The sequence below is a fragment of the Primulina tabacum genome, chromosome 1 (genome assembly GCF_025594145.1).
Source record: "Primulina tabacum isolate GXHZ01 chromosome 1, ASM2559414v2, whole genome shotgun sequence".
NCBI lineage: Eukaryota > Viridiplantae > Streptophyta > Magnoliopsida > Lamiales > Gesneriaceae > Primulina > Primulina tabacum.
In genome coordinates this window covers 49,416,803-49,439,328 of record NC_134550.1, presented here as the reverse complement: position 1 = coordinate 49,439,328, position 22,526 = coordinate 49,416,803, and the positions used below count along the sequence as shown (strand labels likewise).

The 22,526-nt window shown below is 34.3% G+C and overlaps 1 protein-coding gene across 3 annotated transcripts; it reads left to right on the top strand.

Annotated features, from left to right (window-relative positions):
• Positions 1 to 11,612: 11,612 nt before the first annotated feature.
• On the top strand, positions 11,613 to 17,445 carry LOC142545901 (uncharacterized). 3 transcript variants are annotated; one of them, XM_075653350.1, is made up of 10 exons: positions 11,613 to 11,771; positions 12,294 to 12,504; positions 12,590 to 13,186; positions 13,268 to 13,400; positions 14,031 to 14,098; positions 14,180 to 14,250; positions 15,580 to 15,683; positions 16,537 to 16,609; positions 16,723 to 16,903; positions 17,046 to 17,445. In XM_075653350.1, exons 2-10 carry the CDS (start codon positions 12,312 to 12,314, stop codon positions 17,129 to 17,131), a joined length of 1,506 nt encoding a protein of 501 aa, XP_075509465.1. In that variant the 5' UTR covers positions 11,613 to 11,771; positions 12,294 to 12,311; the 3' UTR covers positions 17,132 to 17,445. The 3 variants fall into 3 exon arrangements, with proteins under 3 accessions (XP_075509465.1, XP_075509451.1, XP_075509456.1); XM_075653336.1 differs by having other exon boundaries at positions 12,590 to 13,400; XM_075653341.1 differs by lacking the exon at positions 11,613 to 11,771 and having other exon boundaries at positions 12,072 to 12,504; positions 12,590 to 13,400.
• The last annotated feature ends 5,081 nt before the right edge of the window (positions 17,446 to 22,526 follow it).

Here is a 22,526-nt window from a genome sequence, read left to right as displayed (position 1 = left end):
TTTAAACATTTTTCATTTCATCATATACATTTTCTTTTCATCATATACGTATACATTTCCCTTTTTATTGAATTCAAATTCTCAATTGTGACTTTCGTATTAGCTGTAGGTCGATGGATTCATCTACGTATTATTACGGTACCGGACGACGGAGACATCAACGATACTCTCACCCGTCAACTAAGCCTTGACCTTACATATTATCGTATCATCGTCTCATCGTATTAGTCACAATCAATTCACCTCCTTCAACTTCTCATATTTCCACCACTTATAAAAATACATGGACATATAAATCATTTTTCTTTTATACCAAGCATGCAACATGTCTTTTAGAATTAATGTTTTGTCATAAAATTCCATAAACATTTGAAATAAATATTTTAATATTTATTACAGTATTCAGGGCACTGCCTGGACGTCTAACATTTTTCGGGTGTAAAATGACCGTTTTACCCATAAAACCCTAACTTTCCAAATTTATCCTTATAACTTAAAACAACGGCCCAAATCATTCCAAACTTAACATAACACCTTAAAATTCATCCATAAATATTTCTTAGACGTAAATTTAGGCTTCTCGACTAATTTCTCAATTCGTGTTTAAACTTAAACGTATATCCCGGTTTTGACTCGTATTGACTCGAAACTTCACCAAACTTTACCAAACTTGAACCAAAGCTTATTAACACCTAAGTAGCCCTTTTTCATCCCAAACCAAACCAATTAAATCCTTGGACCAGACTAGGATATCTACTGAATTTCTTTGGTGCATGTTCAAAAACCTTAGCTAACCCACCTTGAGCCTCTTCACGCCTAAGCCCTAACCATCATGTCCAGCCCCTAACCATCGACCCTACGACCTTAACCAAACCCTATGGACCCTATGGTCCGAGCTTGAGAAGCCTAGAGCCTAGAGCCCACAGCCCCTCAACCCGTCCCCAAGGCATGCGCACGGCTCCCCCAAACCTCACGCGATCGCCCTTGCCCTTCGAACCTACCCTTGTGCAGCCATCTTAGGACCATCATGCAGCCCTCTTAGGTCTCCTCGGCATGCCTTAACAGCTGCTGGAAGTCGTGGCCCTCAAGGAATCCTAACTGAAAACCCTAGTCCTCAAAAACATACAATTTTCATTCAAGCCCTCAACCTTACATGTGAAACCATTATTTATGCATCTATAGACCCTTAACGTGTTGTAGAAACGTCCATTCAAGTTCTCCTACCATGGCAGCTCCTTTGTGCATCATTAGGAAGAGTTTTTTTTTTTAAAAAAAATCTATTTTTATGCATATAAAGCCATAAAAACGAAAATATACCACGTTGATCATATTTTTGCATGCAAGCATGTATCAAGTGTATACTATGGTATGAATGATGAGAAAAAAAGGAGATTAAAGCGTGTCTTTGCGTTTATTACGCACGAAAATAACTTGGCAATACGAGGAACATTGGCGAAGATGGACCCTTGCTGAAATTCTTCAAATTCACGTGACTTTCCTTCGAAAATACGTGTGATTGTGTGCTTTAAATGCTGATGAAAGAGTCCTAGTGCTTTGAGGGGTTGGGGCATGTGATTATGGGCTTTGAATGTAGGGTTTTAGAATTTTATTCTAATTAAAACACATGGTGCAAGCTAAGACCCATTAACCTAGTATAATAGGTCAATTAAGCCCATTAGACAATATTTAAAATATCTTGTTAAGGAAATTTTGTGAAATTATTAGCCGAGTTCTCGAAAAGTCCCTATTTTTATCGAAAATCGATTGCCGGTTTAAAATACGACTCGGCGTATAAAAACACCTCATTTTCGAAAATTTCATTTAAAATACACCACACAACAAACAATTAAAAATAATTATTTAATACAAATATTTTCTCTCATATGGTCCCCGATCTCCGTTCCTCGATCGCGTCTCGAATAACCTTTAAAACACAGTTTTATGCATTCTAACAGAAAATCATATTTTAAATATGTAAACATGCACCTCATAATCAATTCATGCCATTAAAACTATAGTCATTTTTCATTGTACCTAAATTTGCATACAGTTAGATTACGTTATCGTATTTTGGACCTTACGACTTGTCATTTTGTTGGTTGGTTATGAAATTTCTTCTCACTGTTGTAAATATTACCTTGCAATGATCATAGCATATTCTCTCCTCTGAAGGAATTGTGAGAATTGGGGATTCTTTAGGTAACCCTTTCATCCATTCACTTTGCTATTATTGTTTGAGGAAAATTGTTCTAATAAGTTGAAGCTACACTTTCTTTAAGATGTGTGTGGTTTAATAATCATATATATTATTGGTCATTAATAGTTATTAAATCGTATAATTTAAAAATGTGGTTAATTACTTTGATAACCTTCTTACTTTATAACAAATTTTTTTTAAAAATCAAATGAATTTAAAAATAACAACCATATGCTTTTAATATTTTTACTCGTTTACTAAATATAAAATTTTGTGAGATAGTCTCACGATTCAATTTTATGAGACATATTTTTTATTTGAGTCACTCATGAAAAAATATTATTTATTATGTTAAAGTATTAATTATTATGATAAATATGAGCATAATTGACACATCTCATTGTTAAATATCAATAAAATTGTATCATAAGATACCTATTATTTATTCAATGAATCAATAAAAATATATATTTTAATACTTAAAATTTCTATAACATTCCAAACGTATGCTTTTATTAACATCACTTATTACAACTTGACCAACACATTTTTGGCAGTAAGTTTTAATGTTTCTTGTAATTATTTTTTTAGTAATAATTATTCAGATAAAATAAAAAATTTAATATTTAAAAATTTTGATTTCAAATTACTATCAAATTTGAATGCATTTTAATTAATGAATAGATCTCTTGTGAGACGATCTCATGAATCTTTATCTGTGAGACGGGTCAACTCTGCCAATATTAACAATAAAAAGTAATACTCTTAGCATAAAATTAATACTGTTTCACGGATGACTCAAATAAGATATTTATATCACAAAGTACGACCCGTGAGACCGTTTCACACAAGTTTTTACCTCAATTAATTTTGTTTTGTGATAACTATATCTATTAAATCATATACGATCAACTTAAAATAATAAACAAACCATTACAATTTTATGTATTTAAATTAAAGATATTACATGTAGACAAATCAATTTTTTTATGAAATGTTTTTGAAGATATTATATACATTTATCCTTTTTATTATTTTATACATTCTTATAAAGGTGAAGAGATGTAGATGTGATTTTTAAAATCAATCGGTGCTTTTTTTTTTTTTTTTTGTAATATTAGAAAACTTCAAGTAAGGTAAAAAAATACATTTTTAGGAATTATTTTAAATTATGATATCGTATTAAATTTTATTATTTAAAAATTTTGAATTCGACGACACAAGTGTTATTGTCTAATTAATTTGATTTTTTGATATAAGAAAAACTTCGATATTATTTAATTTTATCAAATTTTAGTCATAAAATAGACTAATTAAAAATAAAATGATTTTTTTTATATTTAGATCTGATCAAACTTGGGCAAACTTTCAATAACTCCCTACATCCCCTCTCAACTTTATCCCAACTTCTTATCCCTTCAATTCTTTGTTTTAACTCCCCAATATTTTAAATTTTCCAAAAATACCCTTACTCCTTTATATTGGTACGTGGCATTGTTATACATATCGAGCCTGTTCTTGAAGCATATAGCTCTAAGACATACAGCTATACAAAGTTTTCAGTCTATATACCATGCTCAAATGATCGTTTTTTTTAAAAGACCCATCATGCTTCCGTAATATAAATTAAATCTTTTACCTCTTTGACCGGAGTGCCACCTGGTTATATCCACCGTGTTTTACAAACTGCTCCTCACAGCCTAACCACGCAGTCGCAACAGATGGTTACTGACGCAAATTCCTTCAGCAGCACTTGGCACAACCCTAATTCGTTTCCTATCTTAGGGTGTATGATAAAAAAAAATAAAATTTTGAAAATAATACATGAGAGGGGCTAGAGCAAAGGTTTTCTTTATTCAAACACCAACATTTATTATTACATAGTAACCTACTGTAGAAGAGGAGAAACTTGTTTAGTAGCTGAACTTATAAAACACGTAAACTTAAAATATTACAACTTGTTTTTGAAAGAAATTGAGGAAATGTTCGATGATCCCAACTTCCTTCTTCCTGCCTTATTTATAGAAGGCTTCTTCGGATTTGAAACTCGGATTTCAAATCTTAATAAACCTTTACAGCTTGCATCTAGATCACTTTCTTTAGTGGTTGAGTGGTCCCTCCACTTTTATTTTTCCAAGATCATAAATCTAGAAATAACTTGTTCTTCTGATTTCATCTCCTGACATAAATAGTATATACGCGTCTGGATCATATCAGCTGATATCTCGTTCCCTGCTTCTTTAAGCACTTGATATAGCTCTTTGAAAACCTTCAGTGATTTTCTTGTAGCTTTGATTCTTCGTTTGGAAACTTTGAAAATATTTTTATACATATTCATTGTTTCCGGCTTTGTTTATTTTTTTGGTTCCCGTTTACTCTTTATTTATAGATGTAATTAGGTCCAGATTCTCTTGCTTTTTAGTGGGTTAGTCATCTGTCCACTAACTTGTGTCTTTTTATTGGATTTCCTTTATCTTTAAAGATAGGGGAATCCAATGTTCTTTTTCCTTTACCACCGATTATTGGTGGTCATTGTATTTCACTCACATGGTGGACCTTTTTTTTGCTAGTGGGATGGTCACATGTTCACTTTAGCTTTGTCGGAGAATCTTTGGTTTTCTGTGTCCTCGAGGAAAACGTGATTGTGGTCCTTCCCCACTTGTACTGGTTTCGGTAAAGTCTTTCCGATCAGATATCGGCTTGAATCCTTTACCAAACTCCGGTTCCTTCTGGTTCTGGTATTTTGGGCAGATGTTTTCTTACCATCTTCCCACATGTGCCATATTACAGAATTTTCGGCAAGTCTCTTTGCTTGCCGGTAGCTTGCTGTTCCACAGAAGATTTTTTTTCTTTTCGAACAGATCTTCTGCGAAGCTCGTTGTTTTTCCTGTCATTGTATTCAACAGGAAAGATCTATTTACAGAATTTTGGTAAAACTTAAATGGATACTTGACTTTGTCCATCTCTGTTAGACAGACTCAAACTCTCCATGCTCTCCTGGTAGATATATCATCTTCATTTAATGAAGAGACTAGGGGTGTTTCGTTTGTAGGAGGATCTTTGATGAATTTCTGGCCTCCTTAGCTTGATAAAATGAAAGGCTTCGTGTGATCCTTTTTCCTGCTGGTTCTGGTGCTGTACTGAAAAAATACAGTTCCAGAATATCTCCTCTAGACAAATGATCATTGTTCATCCAAGTTTCATGTACCGCTTCCTGTATCCACTTTGGTAATGCTGAAATCTCCGGGAAATTGGGTGAAGTAGTATAAACTGAGGCAAGAGCCCCAAATTCATACCAGGCTTTGATCTCTTTTGGATATGAATTTTGTTTTATTCATACCCTAGGATATTTTCCTGCAACATCAACTCGAATCATGGCTGGGTTGATGTCAATTCTTGTGTTTAATTTCTCCCAAGTCTATTGGTAAACCTGGAATGGAGAAATCGCAGCTTCATTAGTAACAACCTTAGCTTTGCCCCTATCAATATTGGGTCTAAGGTTGATCTCTCCCTCTTCAATCCCCGAGGTGAAGGGTTGACTTGAAGACTCGAGATTAGAATCTGGAGTTTCAATTTTTGTTTTGGCCGACTCATCAGAAGATGATCTCGGCTTAACACTTGTGCTAGAAGTACGTGAATCCCCTGCTCCAGGTATAAAGTCATGTACTCGAAAACTCTCCATACGGAAAACCAATGGCTTCTCGATTCCTTGGAGGATAGTCATTTGTGTCACAGACCATAACTGAGTATATGCCTGTAAACATCATGTGATTCCGTCAGAGACAATTCTCTTATCTGCTTGTTGAAGCCTTCCCTCAGTTTCCGCGTTCATTGCTAACTTGTTAAACTCGGTTTGAAGCATTTCAAGGTGTTCCCTCAAATGCCTCTGCATTTTGATAATAACATCAATGTCAATACTGTCCATCTCTTGTTAAAAAATCTGCAAGAATATTTCCATGAGATTTAATAATAATTATATCAAAAATATAATTTTGACATAAAGCTTGCCATCTTAAAAGTCTAGCTTTTTCTGGTTTGGATTCAATTTTGTTTCTCAGAAAAGCTTTCACCTGTGTATTATCAACTTTCAAAGTAAATTTTTTTGCAAATAAAAATAATGGCCATTTTTCAAAAGCCCTTTTTACTGCATAAAATTCTTTCTCGTTGATATGTCATCTTATGGCTTCTGTATCTGAGAATAAACCACTACAATATCTGCATGGTTGTTCTCCATCGGGTGTGATCTTGGTAAGAACTGCTGCCCACCAATGATCACTGGCATCTGTGTACAATACCAGATCATCTTCATCTTGAAGAATAGTCATTTTCGGGAGATTTTTACAAATCTCTTTTAATTGGCTTAGTCCCTTTGTGTGTTCTTCTGTCCATATAAATCTAGAATCTTTTTTCAATAATGGACTAAACACCTTTCTATGTTTTGCTAAGTTTTTAATAAACATCCCAACAAAATTAATAACTCCTAAGAAACTTTAAAGTTGCTTCTTGTCTTTGAGATTATCTGGAAAATTATGCACATTTTCGACTATGCGTTCTAGCAGAATTATTCATGACTCATCGATTTCAATTCCGAGGAATTCAATCTTTTTTGTTGCAATGACTGCTTTCTTTTAAGATAAAAACTAGTCCTTCTTTTTTGCAAACATTAGAGAAAATCTCCAATTGTTTAACATGTTCTTCCATATTTTTAGATGCTATCAAAACATCGTCAATATAAACAAACATAAATTTAAAATAATCTTTAAAAAGATTATCCATTTTCCTTTGAAATATATGAGGTGAATTAGCCAATCCCATTGACAATACCTCCCAAATATAATGTCTTTGGGGTGTGGAGAAAGCTGTGAATTTTTTGATTTCATCCTGCATTCGAATCTGATAAAAACCAGACTTACAATCGAATTTAGAGAAGATCTTGGCATTGCGTATGCAACTGATTAGATGTTCTCTACTAGGTATAAAATACACATCAAACTCCAGAATCTTATTAATTTCTTGATAATTAATAACCAATCTGGGTTTACCTCGTTTTATCTCACCATGATTTCTTACCAGAAAACCTGGACTGCTATATGGTGACATTTCTGTTTTGATTAAACCAAGGTCCAAATGTTCCCTGATTATAATCTGCATATCCCTTTGATCAATTATATTCATTGGGATAGGCTTGCAACGGACAAATTCATACTCTTTGCCTTCTTTAATTTTAAGGCAAGCTTTGAGTTGATTTCTGTCCCACAATGCCAAGGGATCTTCATTGTAATTTTCTTTGATCCTTTTCTTGACATTTTCCAATGATACCTTAGATTAAAACTCTACTTCATTCATCTATAGAGTTATCTTAAGGCATTCTATATTTTCTGGTTGGAGTTTTTTTATCTGCTCTTAATTGGAGCATTGTTTCTCCAAACCGTCTTGAATCTTTCATTTTTGGGTTCAGAAGTTTTCCTTCATCACCACGCTTGCTGCGAAACTGGATCGGCAATTTTATGTAAAAATGCCTCTCGTAGTCTCTGGATTATGATTTTGTGATCACAGGGTGTTAACACTAATCGTCTAGTCTCATTTTCTTGAGTATAGGACTTGAACATGTGTAAGAAATTATTTCCTAACAATATGTCAGCTCTTGTATCATGAAAATAAATTGGTGGTGTTTTTACCTTGTATCAAGGTGTTTGTTCAGCACCGCCAATCATGATTTCAGTCATCTTAATTCCTTTGCATAAGATTAAGATTCTTTTGGAAAATCTCTTCCAGCAATCTTTGGTAATTCTTCTTCCAAATTATTTGGAAAAACTCCTCGTTTTGCTGTACATATTCCAGCACATGAATCAATAGAAGCAGCAAAATATTCCGCCTTATATTGTTCATATAACATTCCTACTGGGATGTATATGGAGAATGAGCTTGTGGTCATTGGATTTTTCACATTTTGTTATCTGTCATAAACTCCATTCCGTACTCTAGACGTTTCCAAGGTTTGTGTTCCTCGAAAAACTCTAGTCCAAGAATCAGTCGATCTGATTCTTTCCCTGAAATTCCTTGAATATGAACTTTCAATTCGCCGATATTAATCAGTCCTTGGTAAGTTTCTATCATAGGTTGTTCCAAATAGTATAATGTATTACAAGGAAATTGATTCCTTTGCTTCGTAATATCAAATATTATTTCTACTTCCTTCCACCCTTCCGGTCATCTAAGTTTTCCTATTGTAGAAAAACTTTTTAGCTCCTGTTGGGTTTCTTAGACATGCATTTTTCACCACCTGTAACTTGTAATTCTATCTTCCTGAAAAGATAGTCTTTTTTATTCCAATCTAAGACTTTGATTCCTTTGTAGAATCGGTTTGTCTTGTATTTGGATATATGTTTCCTGTATTAAAGAAAACTCAACTCGTTCTGGATAAATTGCCTGGGCAACTTTTTCGAATATATCAGGTATTTCAATGAACTCATTTCTAATAAACAACTCGGAATGATGTGTATTAGATATAGCATATGAAATCTGATAAGTAATAGAATATGATCTATTGCCTTTTTTCATCAGCTTTTTTTCCTTGAAAATTTGATGTAATCTCAAGGCTCGGCTAAATTCTCGATCGACCAAGTTGTAGGCTATCCTTGGATAGATTACTACTACAATTTTTCCTGCGCAGAGATTTCTTAAGATAGTTCCCGGTACTGAATCTTGAAGGTTCTCCATTATTTTATCGCATATAGCAATATCGATGGGTGAATCTATTCCTTCTTTGAAAGTAGCTTTTATCATAATCTGGATTGCTCCAATATGAATCCAAGACATAGTTCTTGATACTTCTATCTTGAGTTTTTGTAATTCCTCCTTAATTTCTTCGGAAGGAATTAACTGCATCTCCATTCTATTTCCCATAAGTTCCATCGGGATTGCCATTTCCCTTCTAGAAACTTTATAGATTAGATGATGCTTTCTGTTTCTTAGGCCAAGACTTCCTAAGAACTTTTCTACCTGTCCTGCAGAGAATCCTTGATATCTCTGAAGACTAGGATTTTCTCTCATAATCTTTTGGACCATGTTATGAGATATTGTTGTCTGGCTAAAGAAACCAGACAAATCTTCATGTGTTTCATGTCGAAACACTTCATCTTCAGTCAGATTCTGATTCAGTTCCATCAGATTCTCCTTGACTTAAGACTTCTTCTTCTTCATATATACTTTCATCTGAGGCAATATCCTCGAATCGGTATACCAGAATAAGATCTTGATAATAAACTGTTTCTTCAATGTCCGAGGTTGGATCGAAGCGTTTAATACCTCTTTTTTCATTCTCTGTACAGTTGGTCGAGATATGGCCTCTTGCTCCAGATGTCTAGCAATTACAATCTTTGAAACTTTCATTGGCTCGAGTATGAGCTATCCTGAAAGTTTTCTTAGTGGGTGTTCTTCCTGTGTTTCGAGATGTACTCGATGCTTGGGATGATATCCTACTTCTTGATGGTCAACTTCTTTGCTCAGATTTATAAGATCTGGCTTTCTGTCTAGACCATACTGTTATTGGTTTCCAAGAACTATTTCCACTTCGAGCATAAGGATGAGTACTAAAACTTTTTTTTTTATGCTTCTGTGGTTTACTTCCAATAATTGTTGGAAGATTAATTTCCTTACAACACAAATGAGTTCTTTTGTTGATACCCTTTAAGCGTTTGTAATTCCTTTGTAATGCTGCCATATGGCACAATTCTGCCAATTTTCCTTTGAGAAAAGAGGCTCTTTGTGCCAACGTATATGAATTTCTAGGTACGTATTCTCTTATGAGCATTTTTCTCCAGGGACTTGGCATTTTGGCGAAGAAAAGCTGCATAGCTATATCTTCTTCGACTCCTGAATTCTATCTATATTTAGTGAATAACATAATGTATTCATCCACTAAGCATATATCATGTAATTCAAGACTATATAGAGCTTGAGTATATTTCTTCATCTTCTCTTTATCTTGACTATTAAAATAGTCTACCCATATAAATTGTGCTTTGAATAGGGTAGCCATTTTTCCAGCGATCTCACTGAGAGATTTACCAGCTAAGACTGACTCTTTTGTTTCCAATGAAGTCATGTCCCAAACAATTTTTACTGATCCCATAAGACTCATTTCTAAAAGTTTAACGAATCCTTCTCTGTTGAGATCAAGTGTTCATGCTGCGATTCTCATAGCAGATGTTCAGTCATCTATGAGATCTTCTCTGTTTTTAAAATCTAATACATCAAGGTTAAGCATAACCCCATAAAGATGTATATGATCTAAAACAGTTTTCCCATAGGGTGTTTGGTGCAATGGAATTTGACTTCTCCTTGTCTTTGTTCCCGCTGGAAGTGATCCTCCACCAGTATGGAAATCGGGTTGAGATTCTCTCATGTTTATATTTTGAGATCCCACACTTTTCCTTGGTGGTTCCTGAGAAGATGACCAGGTTATAGCAGGTATTTCACCTCCTGCTGTGTTCATCTTCAGATTTATAACTTTGAGATTTGCGAAAGATTCCGCAAGCTCTTGTAGATCCTCTAGACCAATCCTTTCTAAAGTTGTCATCATATTAATTTCTTTTCTGAGACATATTTAATTAGATTGATCATCTTATCTTCTTCAGTTAAAGGTTTTGACACCACTCTGGCGTTTCCTTGTTGATGTAACAAATGTTCACTGCCAAATGATGGTGGTAACCATCCTCCTGAAGTTCTTTTACTAGAACTGGTTTGTTATTCTGGTTTTTGAATTCTGGTTTGAATATCCTTTAAATTCCAAGAATTTCTTCTTGGTTTTCAAGGATTTTATCAACTCGTTGGGGTACAAAATATCATATTGCCATAATTTTATACCATTTTCTGGATTTCCCTAAGATCCGAAGAGAGTTTAGAGGAATCTAGTACTATCTCCAGAAACTTATTTGCTTGAATCATAAGTTTACCTGAGGGTGTTGTAGCGTCCCTTTCTGCTCCTGATATCCAACAATAATTAGATGCTATTGTATATATTCCAAAATATTGGAATAATTTTTGTAAATTATTTTTCTCGAACATAAGTTCGGATTCATAATTTTTTGAAATTCCCCTCCTCAAACATTTAGTTACTTTATAATAATAATTTTTGAGTTTGAAATAAATCAACATATGTCTCTGATACCATTTTTAGGCCCAGAAAATCAATCATTAGAAAATATAATTATAAGGGGTATTTATGTCATTTTTAACCTTTTAGAGAGTTTAAACATATGTTTTTAGATATAAGAAGTTAGAATAAATTTGAATTGTGTTCCAGAGATTTATCTACAATTTACCCATCAAACTTTTTGTTTTTGTTTTTGTTTTTAAAATATCGATAAACCATAGAAGATATTTGAAAAATGGACCAAGAGACAATATCAAATGACAAAAAACGAATCCAGTTTTTTTTCGTTAAAACCGAATTCAGGCACACGAGCTTTGCGCGGTTTGAGATGCTCACGGGACACCAATGGTGCTCTAAAATTTTCTTCTAGGGTTTTGTGTTACCTGCCTGCTCTGCTAGAAGCCAATTTCAATTCAGGTATTTGTAATTCTTAAATTCAGTTTATATTGCTTCTCAAAGAAAATTCAAAAACCAATTTGTATTTTCTCAGTCAATTAGTGATCTTTTATTTTATTTTTTTTGGCGAAACTCGATGGATTTTTCATTTGCCTTTCACTCCCAAGGTGTTTACTTCAGTATTAATTGCTCTGAATTTTGTTATACCTTATCTGCCTTGTTTAAAAGCCACATATAAGAACTGGCTGTTCTGTTATGTTAGGCAAGATCTCTGTAATTTTTTTTGTTTGTTTGTTTCTGGAGCTGAAAGTAAAGTAGCTTAATTTGATTTTCTGTTTGGAGTGTATTAGTGTCATTGTATCGTGTGACTATATTTGTTTGTTAAATGAGAGAAATCTGAGTTCATGTTGATTCATTTGCTTGTTGGGTCTAGGGTGTAATTTTTCTTATTGAATATTTGAAGTCCACACCCCACCCCTGGGATATACATACATGTGTTAATTAATCAACTGAATCATAATACTTTACTTTTTCTTGATAAAGCTGAAACTTCTTGTGAATATGGTTGATATGTCTTCAAAGTCGACGTCACTTAAAGACTACCTTAAGAAATACACAAGTAACGATGATGCAGAAAAGAAAAAGAAGAAGAAGATAAAAAAGGGTAAACCTGTTTCTGAAGGTGTTCTTATTGTGGATGAAGATCCTACCTGGCAAAGGCCAGTGAAACTCAATGAAGAAGAAGATTCAGCAGGTAACTACAAATAGACATTTTTTTCAGCCTATGATCACAATTTTTGGCTCAATTATGTCAATTACCATAATCAAACCTGTTATAGATGAAGATAAGCCTCAGGTTGATGAAGATATTGAAGTTAAGCATATGAAACGACTGGAGCAACTCAGATCCAGGCGTCCTTTTGGGGCCATTTCTGAGGATGGAAGTGGTTGGGTTTCTGTATCTCAGAATTCTAAAAATTTGGAGATAGAAAACCAGAATTCTGATATTTATCCTCCTCCCAAAAGACGGCATCGAAATGACACTCCATCACCTAAACCTAATCAAGAGCCTGTCAGTGTGTCAGATGTCGATTTATCTACACCTCGGCAGCTGCGCAAGCATTTCCATAGTGCTTCTCCAGAAGCCAAAAAAACGCATGTCTCAAGGGGCCAGAGAGCCCGTTGTGATTCACCTTCACATGATCCCTATAATGAAGCTTCAGATCCCAATAAAGTAGTTTCAGACTTGTCCCCACCTCGTAGGCAAATGGATAAGTTTAAGTCATCTCCGGAGCCTAGAAGAAAGTCTTCACATACTGGGGACATGGATTCAGATGTTTCTCCTCCTCGTCGTGCTCCTCGTGGCTCTGGATATCGAGATGACTCCCATGCTTCTTCAGCGACAGATCTTTCGCTTCCAAGAAAGATCAAGAATGGTAAAACAGATTTCATGCATATCTCTACTAGTAAGTCAATATTCAAAACGGGTGATGACACTGTAAATTCAACTTCTTCAGTTTCTGATCTTTCTCCCCCAAGAAAGAGACGTAAAGAATTGCCTCTTTTGATTGATCGTGCAAAGACTGGTTTAGTGTCTGGTGTGGATATTAAAGAAGAAATTGATAGAAAGAAAAAGGAAGATTTGCTAAGGTAACTATTATGTTTTCATTAATATTGTGTCCGAGATCTTCTCTCTACTGCTCAAACATCCGTCTTTTCCCCATGGAATATTTGTTTGGTCTGATTTTGACCCCCCTGAAGAATGATACGGAACTTACTTGAACTTCAACTACATTCAAATATTTTTCTGAGTTAGAAGAGTTAGTAGAGCTTCAAGGCTCAAGCATATATTCATATTTGACTCTCAGAACTTGGTTTAAGAAATGATGTTATGTTGGAATAGAATATGGGGATAGCATGTTATAAATGGGTTTTGTCTTGTTTTTGCTGTATTTTATTATATAGCCAAGTTTATGGATAGATGGAGGACATAGAGAAAGCATTCTGAAGGAGTTTTAACCAAAAAAAATACTTGTATGAGTTGTATCACATAGAGAGATAACTTCAGGTTTCCGTATTAATCCACCCTGTGGTGCTTTATTTACTTTGTTATATGTGTTAGTTGCTGAGTCTCCTTTTGGCACCATATGAGGTTGAAATGCGTGGATTAACATTAATCTATGAATAATTACATCCCACTTTACAAAGATATATTTATTTAGCTTATTTCCTATGCTTCCTCAGATTCTCAACCTAAGTCCAAAACTCATGTTTCTGTAGATTCAAAGAAATGGATCCTTCTGTAAGTGGCCGAAATGCTGAAGCTGTATACCGAAACAAATCTACAGGTGAGAAAATGTATCTTCTTTGGTCGTATGCCATTTTTCAGCAGGAAAAAAACATGATATGCTATATCCTTTCTGTTGCAGGCGAACGAATGTCAAAGGAGGAGTTTTTAAAATCTCAGAAGGATAAAAAGAAGAAAGAAGAGAAGCCTAAGGTGCCACTTTTGTTTATCTTTTTTGAACTCCAAGATACTGGAAATTTTTTTCATGAACATGGCTTACTTTTTCATGTAGTATCGTCCTTCCCACCCCTTTGTTTTCTTTTATTGTTTTGTATATCAGCATTACTAAGAGGATTGTACCAGAAATTATCTAAATGTTAAATGAACATTCAGTGGTCGGTCTGCTAAAATATCATTTTGATAAGAATTCACCAGTTTTGTCATACTTGGCATACTTGACTGTCATTTACTGTCTTTGACCAGCCTACATTTAATTCTTCAGGATATTAGGTACATCCAGGCTTAATGGACCGTGAGTTAAATGTGTTTCTGTCTGCATTTCCTTTTCAGTTCTGGGGCATTAGTTATTAATGGATAATCAAGAATTCTGCACCAGTGCTGTTGCTTAATTCATTTCATCCCCCTTCCTGTTTTCTGATTTCCTAATCCATCCTGAACGTGCATCTGAAGCTGGCAGTTGCTAGTTTCCCTGCTCAGAAGTCCCACATGCGTGTTGATTTGAATTTTTCCTAGTAGCAGTGAATATGAGCTTGTGTAAGGCCATTTGAACTCTAAATGTGTCAGTATGTGTTTCTGAGTGACTCACAAGCATCATGTATGTTTATGTATATGCTATTGTCATATTGAGCATGCGATTCAACATCATGACATGGGTAGCTGCTTGAATAGTGGGGACTGTAGTGAGCTCTTTTTCGCTCACCCTATATGAACACTTTTTAGGTAATGGACAAGGATATGAGTATATGGAATGTTGGGCATGTTTAGTTTATGACTATACATATGGTTAGGGGCCTTGGTGAGATTTATAGAGTACATGGGATTTGGGGTTTAGTTTAGTTATCACGCTATATCGGAGGGTTTATCTCTGCACCATATCTTATTATGCTTTATCGTTTCATTGCTGAACTCGGCTGATTATTATAATTTTGTTTATTGAAGTTATCACAGTGATAATAATAGTTATAATATTGTATGTGAAAAAATTAGGATATGCACTTCGCTTTGAAACAAATGCATTTTTTATATCACAACTTGGCTAAACAATTGCTTCTGCATGTTTGTTCGTTAGTTTGAGACCAAAGGCCTTGTAGTACTTGTTCGCGTATTTCTTTCATCATGTTTTTCTTTATCATAATTATTATTTTCTGATAATATCGCGTTAGTCTCTGTAATACCCATATCATGGCTTGAATGAACTCCGCAGATGTATATGTATCTTATGCCTGTCGTTTTGCCTTGGATGTCTCACATTTAATGATACATGTTTTTTTTTTTCAAGTGATGACCATGATTTACCTTCAGGAAATAAAGCTGGAATGGGTTAAAGGATTGGCTCAAAAGCGGGAAGCTGAAGCTAAACTTGAGGAATACAAATCAGAGAAGGATAAACCATTTGCACGGAGCAGGTAATAGAAAGGATCAAGAGGAATCCGTTCAAATATAATTTAGAAGTAAATATGCCAGTCATGTTCAAATGAGATGCGGAAACATGAAGAGCTAATATTCTCGCAATATTGGAATGTCTTGATCATCAATAATGTGGTTGAAGCTGGTTTCTCATAGAATACATTCATAAACAAGTTAACTTATCCTTAGCAACATCGACAAGTATTCCACCCTTGTCTTGAATGTCCAGCAACTAATTCGGTAGGTTTCGCTGGCACCTCACTTTCTTCCTGTAAAATTTGAAAAATAGATTAAGTCAGTATAATTTGTTTTCTCCTTAGATGTGGTTAAGTTTATTTTCAGTGCATGGATGCTCGAAGCACCCCGCACCCACACATAATGTGAATTTACTTGCGTGTTAAAATTGGAAATGCTATGATTATTTGATTATGATTTGGTTGGTTTACTTGATTTAGTAACTCTGTGAATTTTCATCAGTTCTGGAAAATATCACAGTTCAGTCCTTATTAGAACTATGGGTTTAATGATAGGGGAACACTATATGGTGTCCAAGAGGGGGAGAGGAAGAGGGTTTTAGGGTATATCCGTGTTAATCCTTCTTTCTATTGCCAGAGTACATCCTTAGAGTTCTGTCTAATAATATTCTTGATAAAGAACTAACCAATTGAGAATCAATTTCGTTTTCATTTGGATTCCCATCCAAAAAAGTCCATCTTTATTTAGATAGCAGCTTTTCCTGTAAATATTAATTACATCGTCTTGTTGATTCGGATTTCGGTGCTTTGTTGCTGTTTCTTATGAAATAGGAAGGCTTAGTGTGTTATACTTATTTTCAGTTTGACTTTTCTCTAGGGATGACGCTGATCTAGACAGAATGCTGAAGGAAAGAGTTAGATGGGGTGATCCTATGGCACATTTGGTGACGGTAGGTTGTATATCATTTATACTTTGTTTTAAAATGGGTAATTCTATTCTCTGAACTACACTGTTATCAACCCAACTGGTTCTTGGCTTACTCGAATAGATTTGCTCTTACAGAGGAAGCACTCTCTGCCTGTTCTTCCAGACCTTGGTGAGAGTGAGAAGATGAAAGAATCTGGATTCATAATTCCCCAGGAAATCCCGAGTCACAGCTGGATAAAGAGAAGACTTGAAGCTGCTCCAAACCGGTATGGAATCAAACCAGGAAGACACTGGGATGGTGTAGACCGCAGTAATGGTGAGCTCTTTGCTACCGTTTCACCTATCCACACTCCATATCTAGAAATTTTAATAAATAAGAATGCGGCATCTAATGTGCGTTGAATATATATGAAAATGGATGGAAGTTTATAATGTCTTTTGCCGCTTCTGTTGTGTAGGATATGAGAAAGAAATGTTTAAAAGGACGAATGAAAAACGAGCTACAGAGATGGAAGCATATATGTGGTCTGTTTCTGAGATGTGATCTTTATTAGAAGAATGCGATTGCTGCCCATCCATATTGAGTTGGGCAGATTGTGAGAGATTTAATACTTCTGGTACACAGGTTTTATTGTTGTAAAGAACTATACCTTTTTCCCCTCATTGCTAAGCTCGATCTGATTCGAGACAGCTTTCATCCACCATAGCTTCTGTTTCGGCAGGACTGATTCTATGTTGTCATATTTTTTGTAGAATTACTTGTGATATTCGCACAATACCCTGTTTTTCGCATGTAATCAAAATTTGGTTGGATTTGAATTTGGCATTTAGGAAACTAGTTGCCATTGACTTCTTTTATGGGTCACTTTTTTTCTTGTTGATTCTGAATTTTTGCATATATTCTCAAATCCATTTCTTTCAATCTAAAAGAAATCTAAAGGTGCAATTGAGAAGATAGATTTAAAATTCTTAATTTCGATTATTAATCAAATTTTAAATTTACAAATTAATTATTTACACATTAATAATATAAAGTATAATGTATTTCAAATGACATCATTATTGAGTAAATTTTAAATGACATCATTATTGAATGAACTTGAAATTCATCTTAATTAATATGAAATATTATATAAACATATAAGACGTGTATTTTAAGTTTATGATCTTATTTATCTCGACAACAAAAATACATTTAAAATTTATAAATTTAAAATCTATCGATCCATCCTAATTTTGCGATAACTGATATATTCTTATAATAATAGTATTTTTTGAGTCAGGAGAGAATGCAATCGAATTTCAAATCCGAAATCTCATTTCAAACTTGAGACATTGATTAAGTATAAGCTGTAAATGGTCGATTATGTTGTAGTCATTGGAGTCATAAGAATCTTCAGTCGCATGCACTCTGCATGGGTGCCTGCGCGGTAGTGGCATAATTTCTCCACTTCATAAATTTCAAGTCTACGGCTTAAGGGTGTACATGTGGGGTTCTTTCTGATACTTGGCTCAACTTCGACCATTCTGCTCCCTCTTTTTAGGCACTTTTCGAGGGCTTTGCTTGCATGACATTCGTTTGTTGACTTTGTCACTAATTTTATTCATCTTTTCGAACTTTCGTCAGCACTATACGAAAAATATAATTCAAATTAATAACCGTAAAAATAGGATGCAAACAAGTCAATTAAGCACCAAAACAACATTAAATATAATGAAAAACAAAACTTTTTGTGTTCATCAAACATCCCACACTTTAGCTTTTGATTGTCATCTGGCAAAATTTAGAAAAAAATTAAGATATTCAAAGCTTCGTTTAAGCACATGACATAATCTACCCCAAATTCACCCACCAAAATATATCAACCCATCTAAAGGAAAAGTGCTTCAAAAATCAAGAAATTTACTTTCACTACAACTTCAAGTCTTGGGACTTTAATGAGGATAGATCAAGACAATGACATGAGTGTATTATGTTGGTCAAACATGATAATTGCCAATTGTGTTTCATTTCAAGATTGCGCTCCAATATATATCTCATTTTGCTTTCACTCAATCTCTTGTGAAAAGTTTCACATACCTGTCATTCGTACATTTTTCCACTAAATGTTGGATGATTTTGGCTCAGTTTATAGGTATTTATAAGTATATAACGGTATGTGACGAATCATATCTACAATAAAATATAGGTAATTCCAAAATTATAGAAGTTATTTTTTTCGATATAGTGCGTTCTCATCTCTGATTCACCTATTTTATTGAATTTCATCATTTTTCACATTCAAACTTCCTCCACAAATAATTTTTTTTCCTCTTGAAATATTGGAGCTTTTGCAACCTTTTAAGCTCACAAAAATTACTTCCCTCAAAATTTGGTAGGGCTAGTTTATAAGTTTCTAAAGTTAGATAGTTGATGTGAGATTTCAAAAAATTTAAAAGCGGGGGATAATTTGTGTGCACTTGATAAACTTCACTCGATTTTCAAATTAGGCTCAAAGAGAAATCTAAGGGTAAAAGAACTGATATATTTGGTTGGCTCGAAAGGCTCAAACGGATAAAAATCGTCTAAATCATTCCTAAGACATCTCTTTTAATGTCAGACAAGCTCACATCTCTCATTTATGGTGTATACGTTTCCCGATTCACAATTGATTCATATGCATTGCCCTAAGTGATGTAATTTATTTCAATATCTTGACCCAAAACAGTTAACACCATGTATCTACAATTTACAATTACGATATCTCCATTTCAATACTAGACACAATTAAATCTCTCTTGTAATCCAAATCTCAGTGAACAAATCAGGGTCTCACGCAATCATATTCAAATTGTCACAATGAATATTAGAAAAGAATTTATGCTGCTAGAGGAATTTGCAAGTTCTAAGTCTATTTTTGCAAAAGATACCTCAGTCCACACTTCAAAATTTACGTGGTCCTCGGTGTAATGAGAAATAAAAAAATGGAAGCAAGAAAGCATAAACGCAAAACACTTCCCTAAAATGGTTTATTCGGATGGTTATCAATGCAACGATCAATTCACACTTAAATATGTTCCAAATATGACACCCAAATCAACGTCGAGATCCGAAAACATAAAAACCAAGAAAATAAAAACAAAGATAAAAATATAATACAATCGGAATAAACGAGGAAAAAACAAAAATACTGGGTTGCCTGCTAATTAACGCTAAATTTGTAGTCTATAGCATGACTTTAATTCCTTTTTCAAGCTCAAGGTGACAAAGTGGATCATTCACTAACGTGGATTTACGTTTGTTAATGCCATGATTCCCACCAATTTGTGTTTCCATCCACCATCACTTTGAGTCCAAGTCCTTTAATATCATCATTTCTCCACCCCATTGTGTGAATATAATCGCGTAAGATTCTAGCTAGTTTTGTATCCTCTTACCTGTCAAAGGTGATAAAACTATTACATGCATATTTGAATCATCTACCATACAATAATTCAAATAAGAAAGAAAGAATTTAGATTTAAGTGTAGTAGGCTAGCTCTTTGACAAAAAGTAGTGGATTTTGTGGCCTTGTAACCAATCCTTCCATCTTCAACGAGAGTGAATTGGTGACATCTCTTACTTGTACACTTTCACCAACACAAACATCAATAACATCAACGTTATTGAACATCACTTGATCATAATTCATCATCAAGACCAATTTTTCATTTTTACACGCACATCGATTAACACCCTACTCGTGGCTAGAAAAGGGCGTCCTAAGATCAAAGGAACCTTACAATCCTCGTACATATAAAGAATAACAAAATCAACTGGAAATACGAGTTTGTCCACTTTAACTAAGACATTTTCCGCTATCCCTCTAGAATATTTTATTGATGGATCTGCAAGCTTAAGAGACAGTGGTCTGTTCAAAAGATTCTACAATTAATTTCTTAGCAAGTGAATAAGGTAATTAATTGATACGCGAAATTAAATCACATAACACCTTATAAAATGAAATATTTCCAATATCACAAGGTATAGAGAAACTCTCTTGATCTTAAAATTTTGGTGGTTGTTTTGGAGCACATACGAACATTCTTAATTAGAGTAACCTTCTCAAGATCATTCAACTTTCTTTTGTTTGTCGATATTTCCTTCAAGAAGCTATCATAAACCAGCATTTGAGCTAAGGCATTAGAATCTAAGCACTTGCCTTTTTTAAACTGCAGTCGAGGATTTTGCAGAGCTAGGCTTTCCTTTGAATCTTCAAGCTTTGGCTTCATTGCATCCTTTCTCTTGGCAGTCTCTTCAGACTCCTCCTTTGGTGGTTGTGTCACTACCATGATAGCATTTATATACCTAAGATTCTTTTATCTGTTTCTAGGCAATGATCTTGACACTCGTGTGGCTAGCTGGTTGGCTAATTGGCCCAAATGAGTTTCCAACTTATTCAGTATCACCTCCTGATATCTTTGTTTCAGTCCCAACTACATATTTCATCATAACATCTTCAAAACTCAGCTTTTTACTCCTCTTGCTTGAATCATTGAGGTGTAGCAGGTACCATTGCTACATATTGTTGTTTTGCTGGTGGTGGTGCAGGGGAGTTGTGGTAGTCTTGACTGCATTTGGGGTTGGGGCCGGTTTAGCATATTCTCCGTAGAATTCCAAGAAAAATTTGGATGATTTTGTAAGGAATTGTTGTTCATAAACGTACAGGAAATTAATTGAAATATTATAATGTGTGTATCAGAAGTTAGTGTTATGCTCTGGTGTTGTTAACACGAGTACACAACATGCAGCGAAAATTAAGTATTAACACAGAAATATAACTTTAATAAATAAACACCAATTTTAAATTATGCACAAGTACGAATACTTGTGCGATGCCTCATGGCAAAAATTTCATTAGAAAAATATGTAAATCGTTTACACCAAAACAATACTAGTGAGAAAACAAAACCAAATTCCTTGATACTCCAAGGAATTAAAAATGCATCAAAATAAATCACATAAAAATTAGATGCATAAAATAAAAAGACGTGTTGCTTAAAACCAAACGAATACACTCTTCGATCAACACTCTGCGTCAGTGTTGTTCTTAAGTGTTGGCAACACCAATCAGCAACACGGTATATGTGAATCAATTACACAAAATCTTCAACACGAAAATCTTCAATATCTGAACTCTCTGTGTGTTCAGAAAAATCCAGCAGCTCTCATACGCTGTAAAGTGATCACCCGATCACACAAAAATGTCTCATCAAAATAGGCTCGGCTTTTGTATTTTTCTTCTATGTATGCGCTCCTCTGCCGACCTCACGAAAGAGTCACACCAAAAGACTCACACGAAAAGCTTCAAACGAAAAAGACTCTCTTCTCTAACTCTCTCCTCTCCACTCTTCATGCGGCCGTGAAGTTGAAGTTATATATAACCTTTGCTTGACCTAGAAAAAGAGTTCTAGAAAATATGGAAACAAGATTTGATTAGATATTAAACTCTTTTAAACAAAGATAAAATATCTTAGATATACAAGTAATATTAAAAACAAATCTTATAATATCTAGAGATAAATCAACCACGATCTTATCACCTAGAAAAAAATCAAACAAATTTTATAATCTAGAAATAAATCAAGGAATATCTTATAGTTTAGAAAGGCAAAATCTTAAATTGATAATATCAATTTAGAAAAAAATAAATAAGGAATAAAATATTCCTTTCAATCTCCCCCTTTTTGCCTTTCTGGACAAAACATCCAAAAATGATAATCTTGGTAAGCATCGCAATCAGTTAAGCTCCCCCTGCATTAGAGTGTGTCTCCCCCTGAGTCAAAGTTCATCTCCCCCTGAATTGAACATGTTAGAGCACTGGTGTTGTTGACAGTGTTGTCAACACCATCATTAGAACACCTGAAAACATAAGGAGACATACGAAAGAAAAATTCAATAATCACGCAAACAGATATAA

Excerpts from the sequence above, each read along its gene's own strand:
- LOC142545901 (XM_075653336.1), top strand. The coding sequence starts at position 12,312 with ATGGTTGATATGTCTTCAAAGTCGACGTCACTTAAAGACTACCTTAAG. Across the intron at positions 14,251-15,579 it reads AGAAAGAAGAGAAGCCTAAG|GAAATAAAGCTGGAATGGGT; the intron begins GTGCCACTTTTG and ends ATTTACCTTCAG. Across the intron at positions 16,904-17,045 it reads TGGTGTAGACCGCAGTAATG|GATATGAGAAAGAAATGTTT; the intron begins GTGAGCTCTTTG and ends TCTGTTGTGTAG.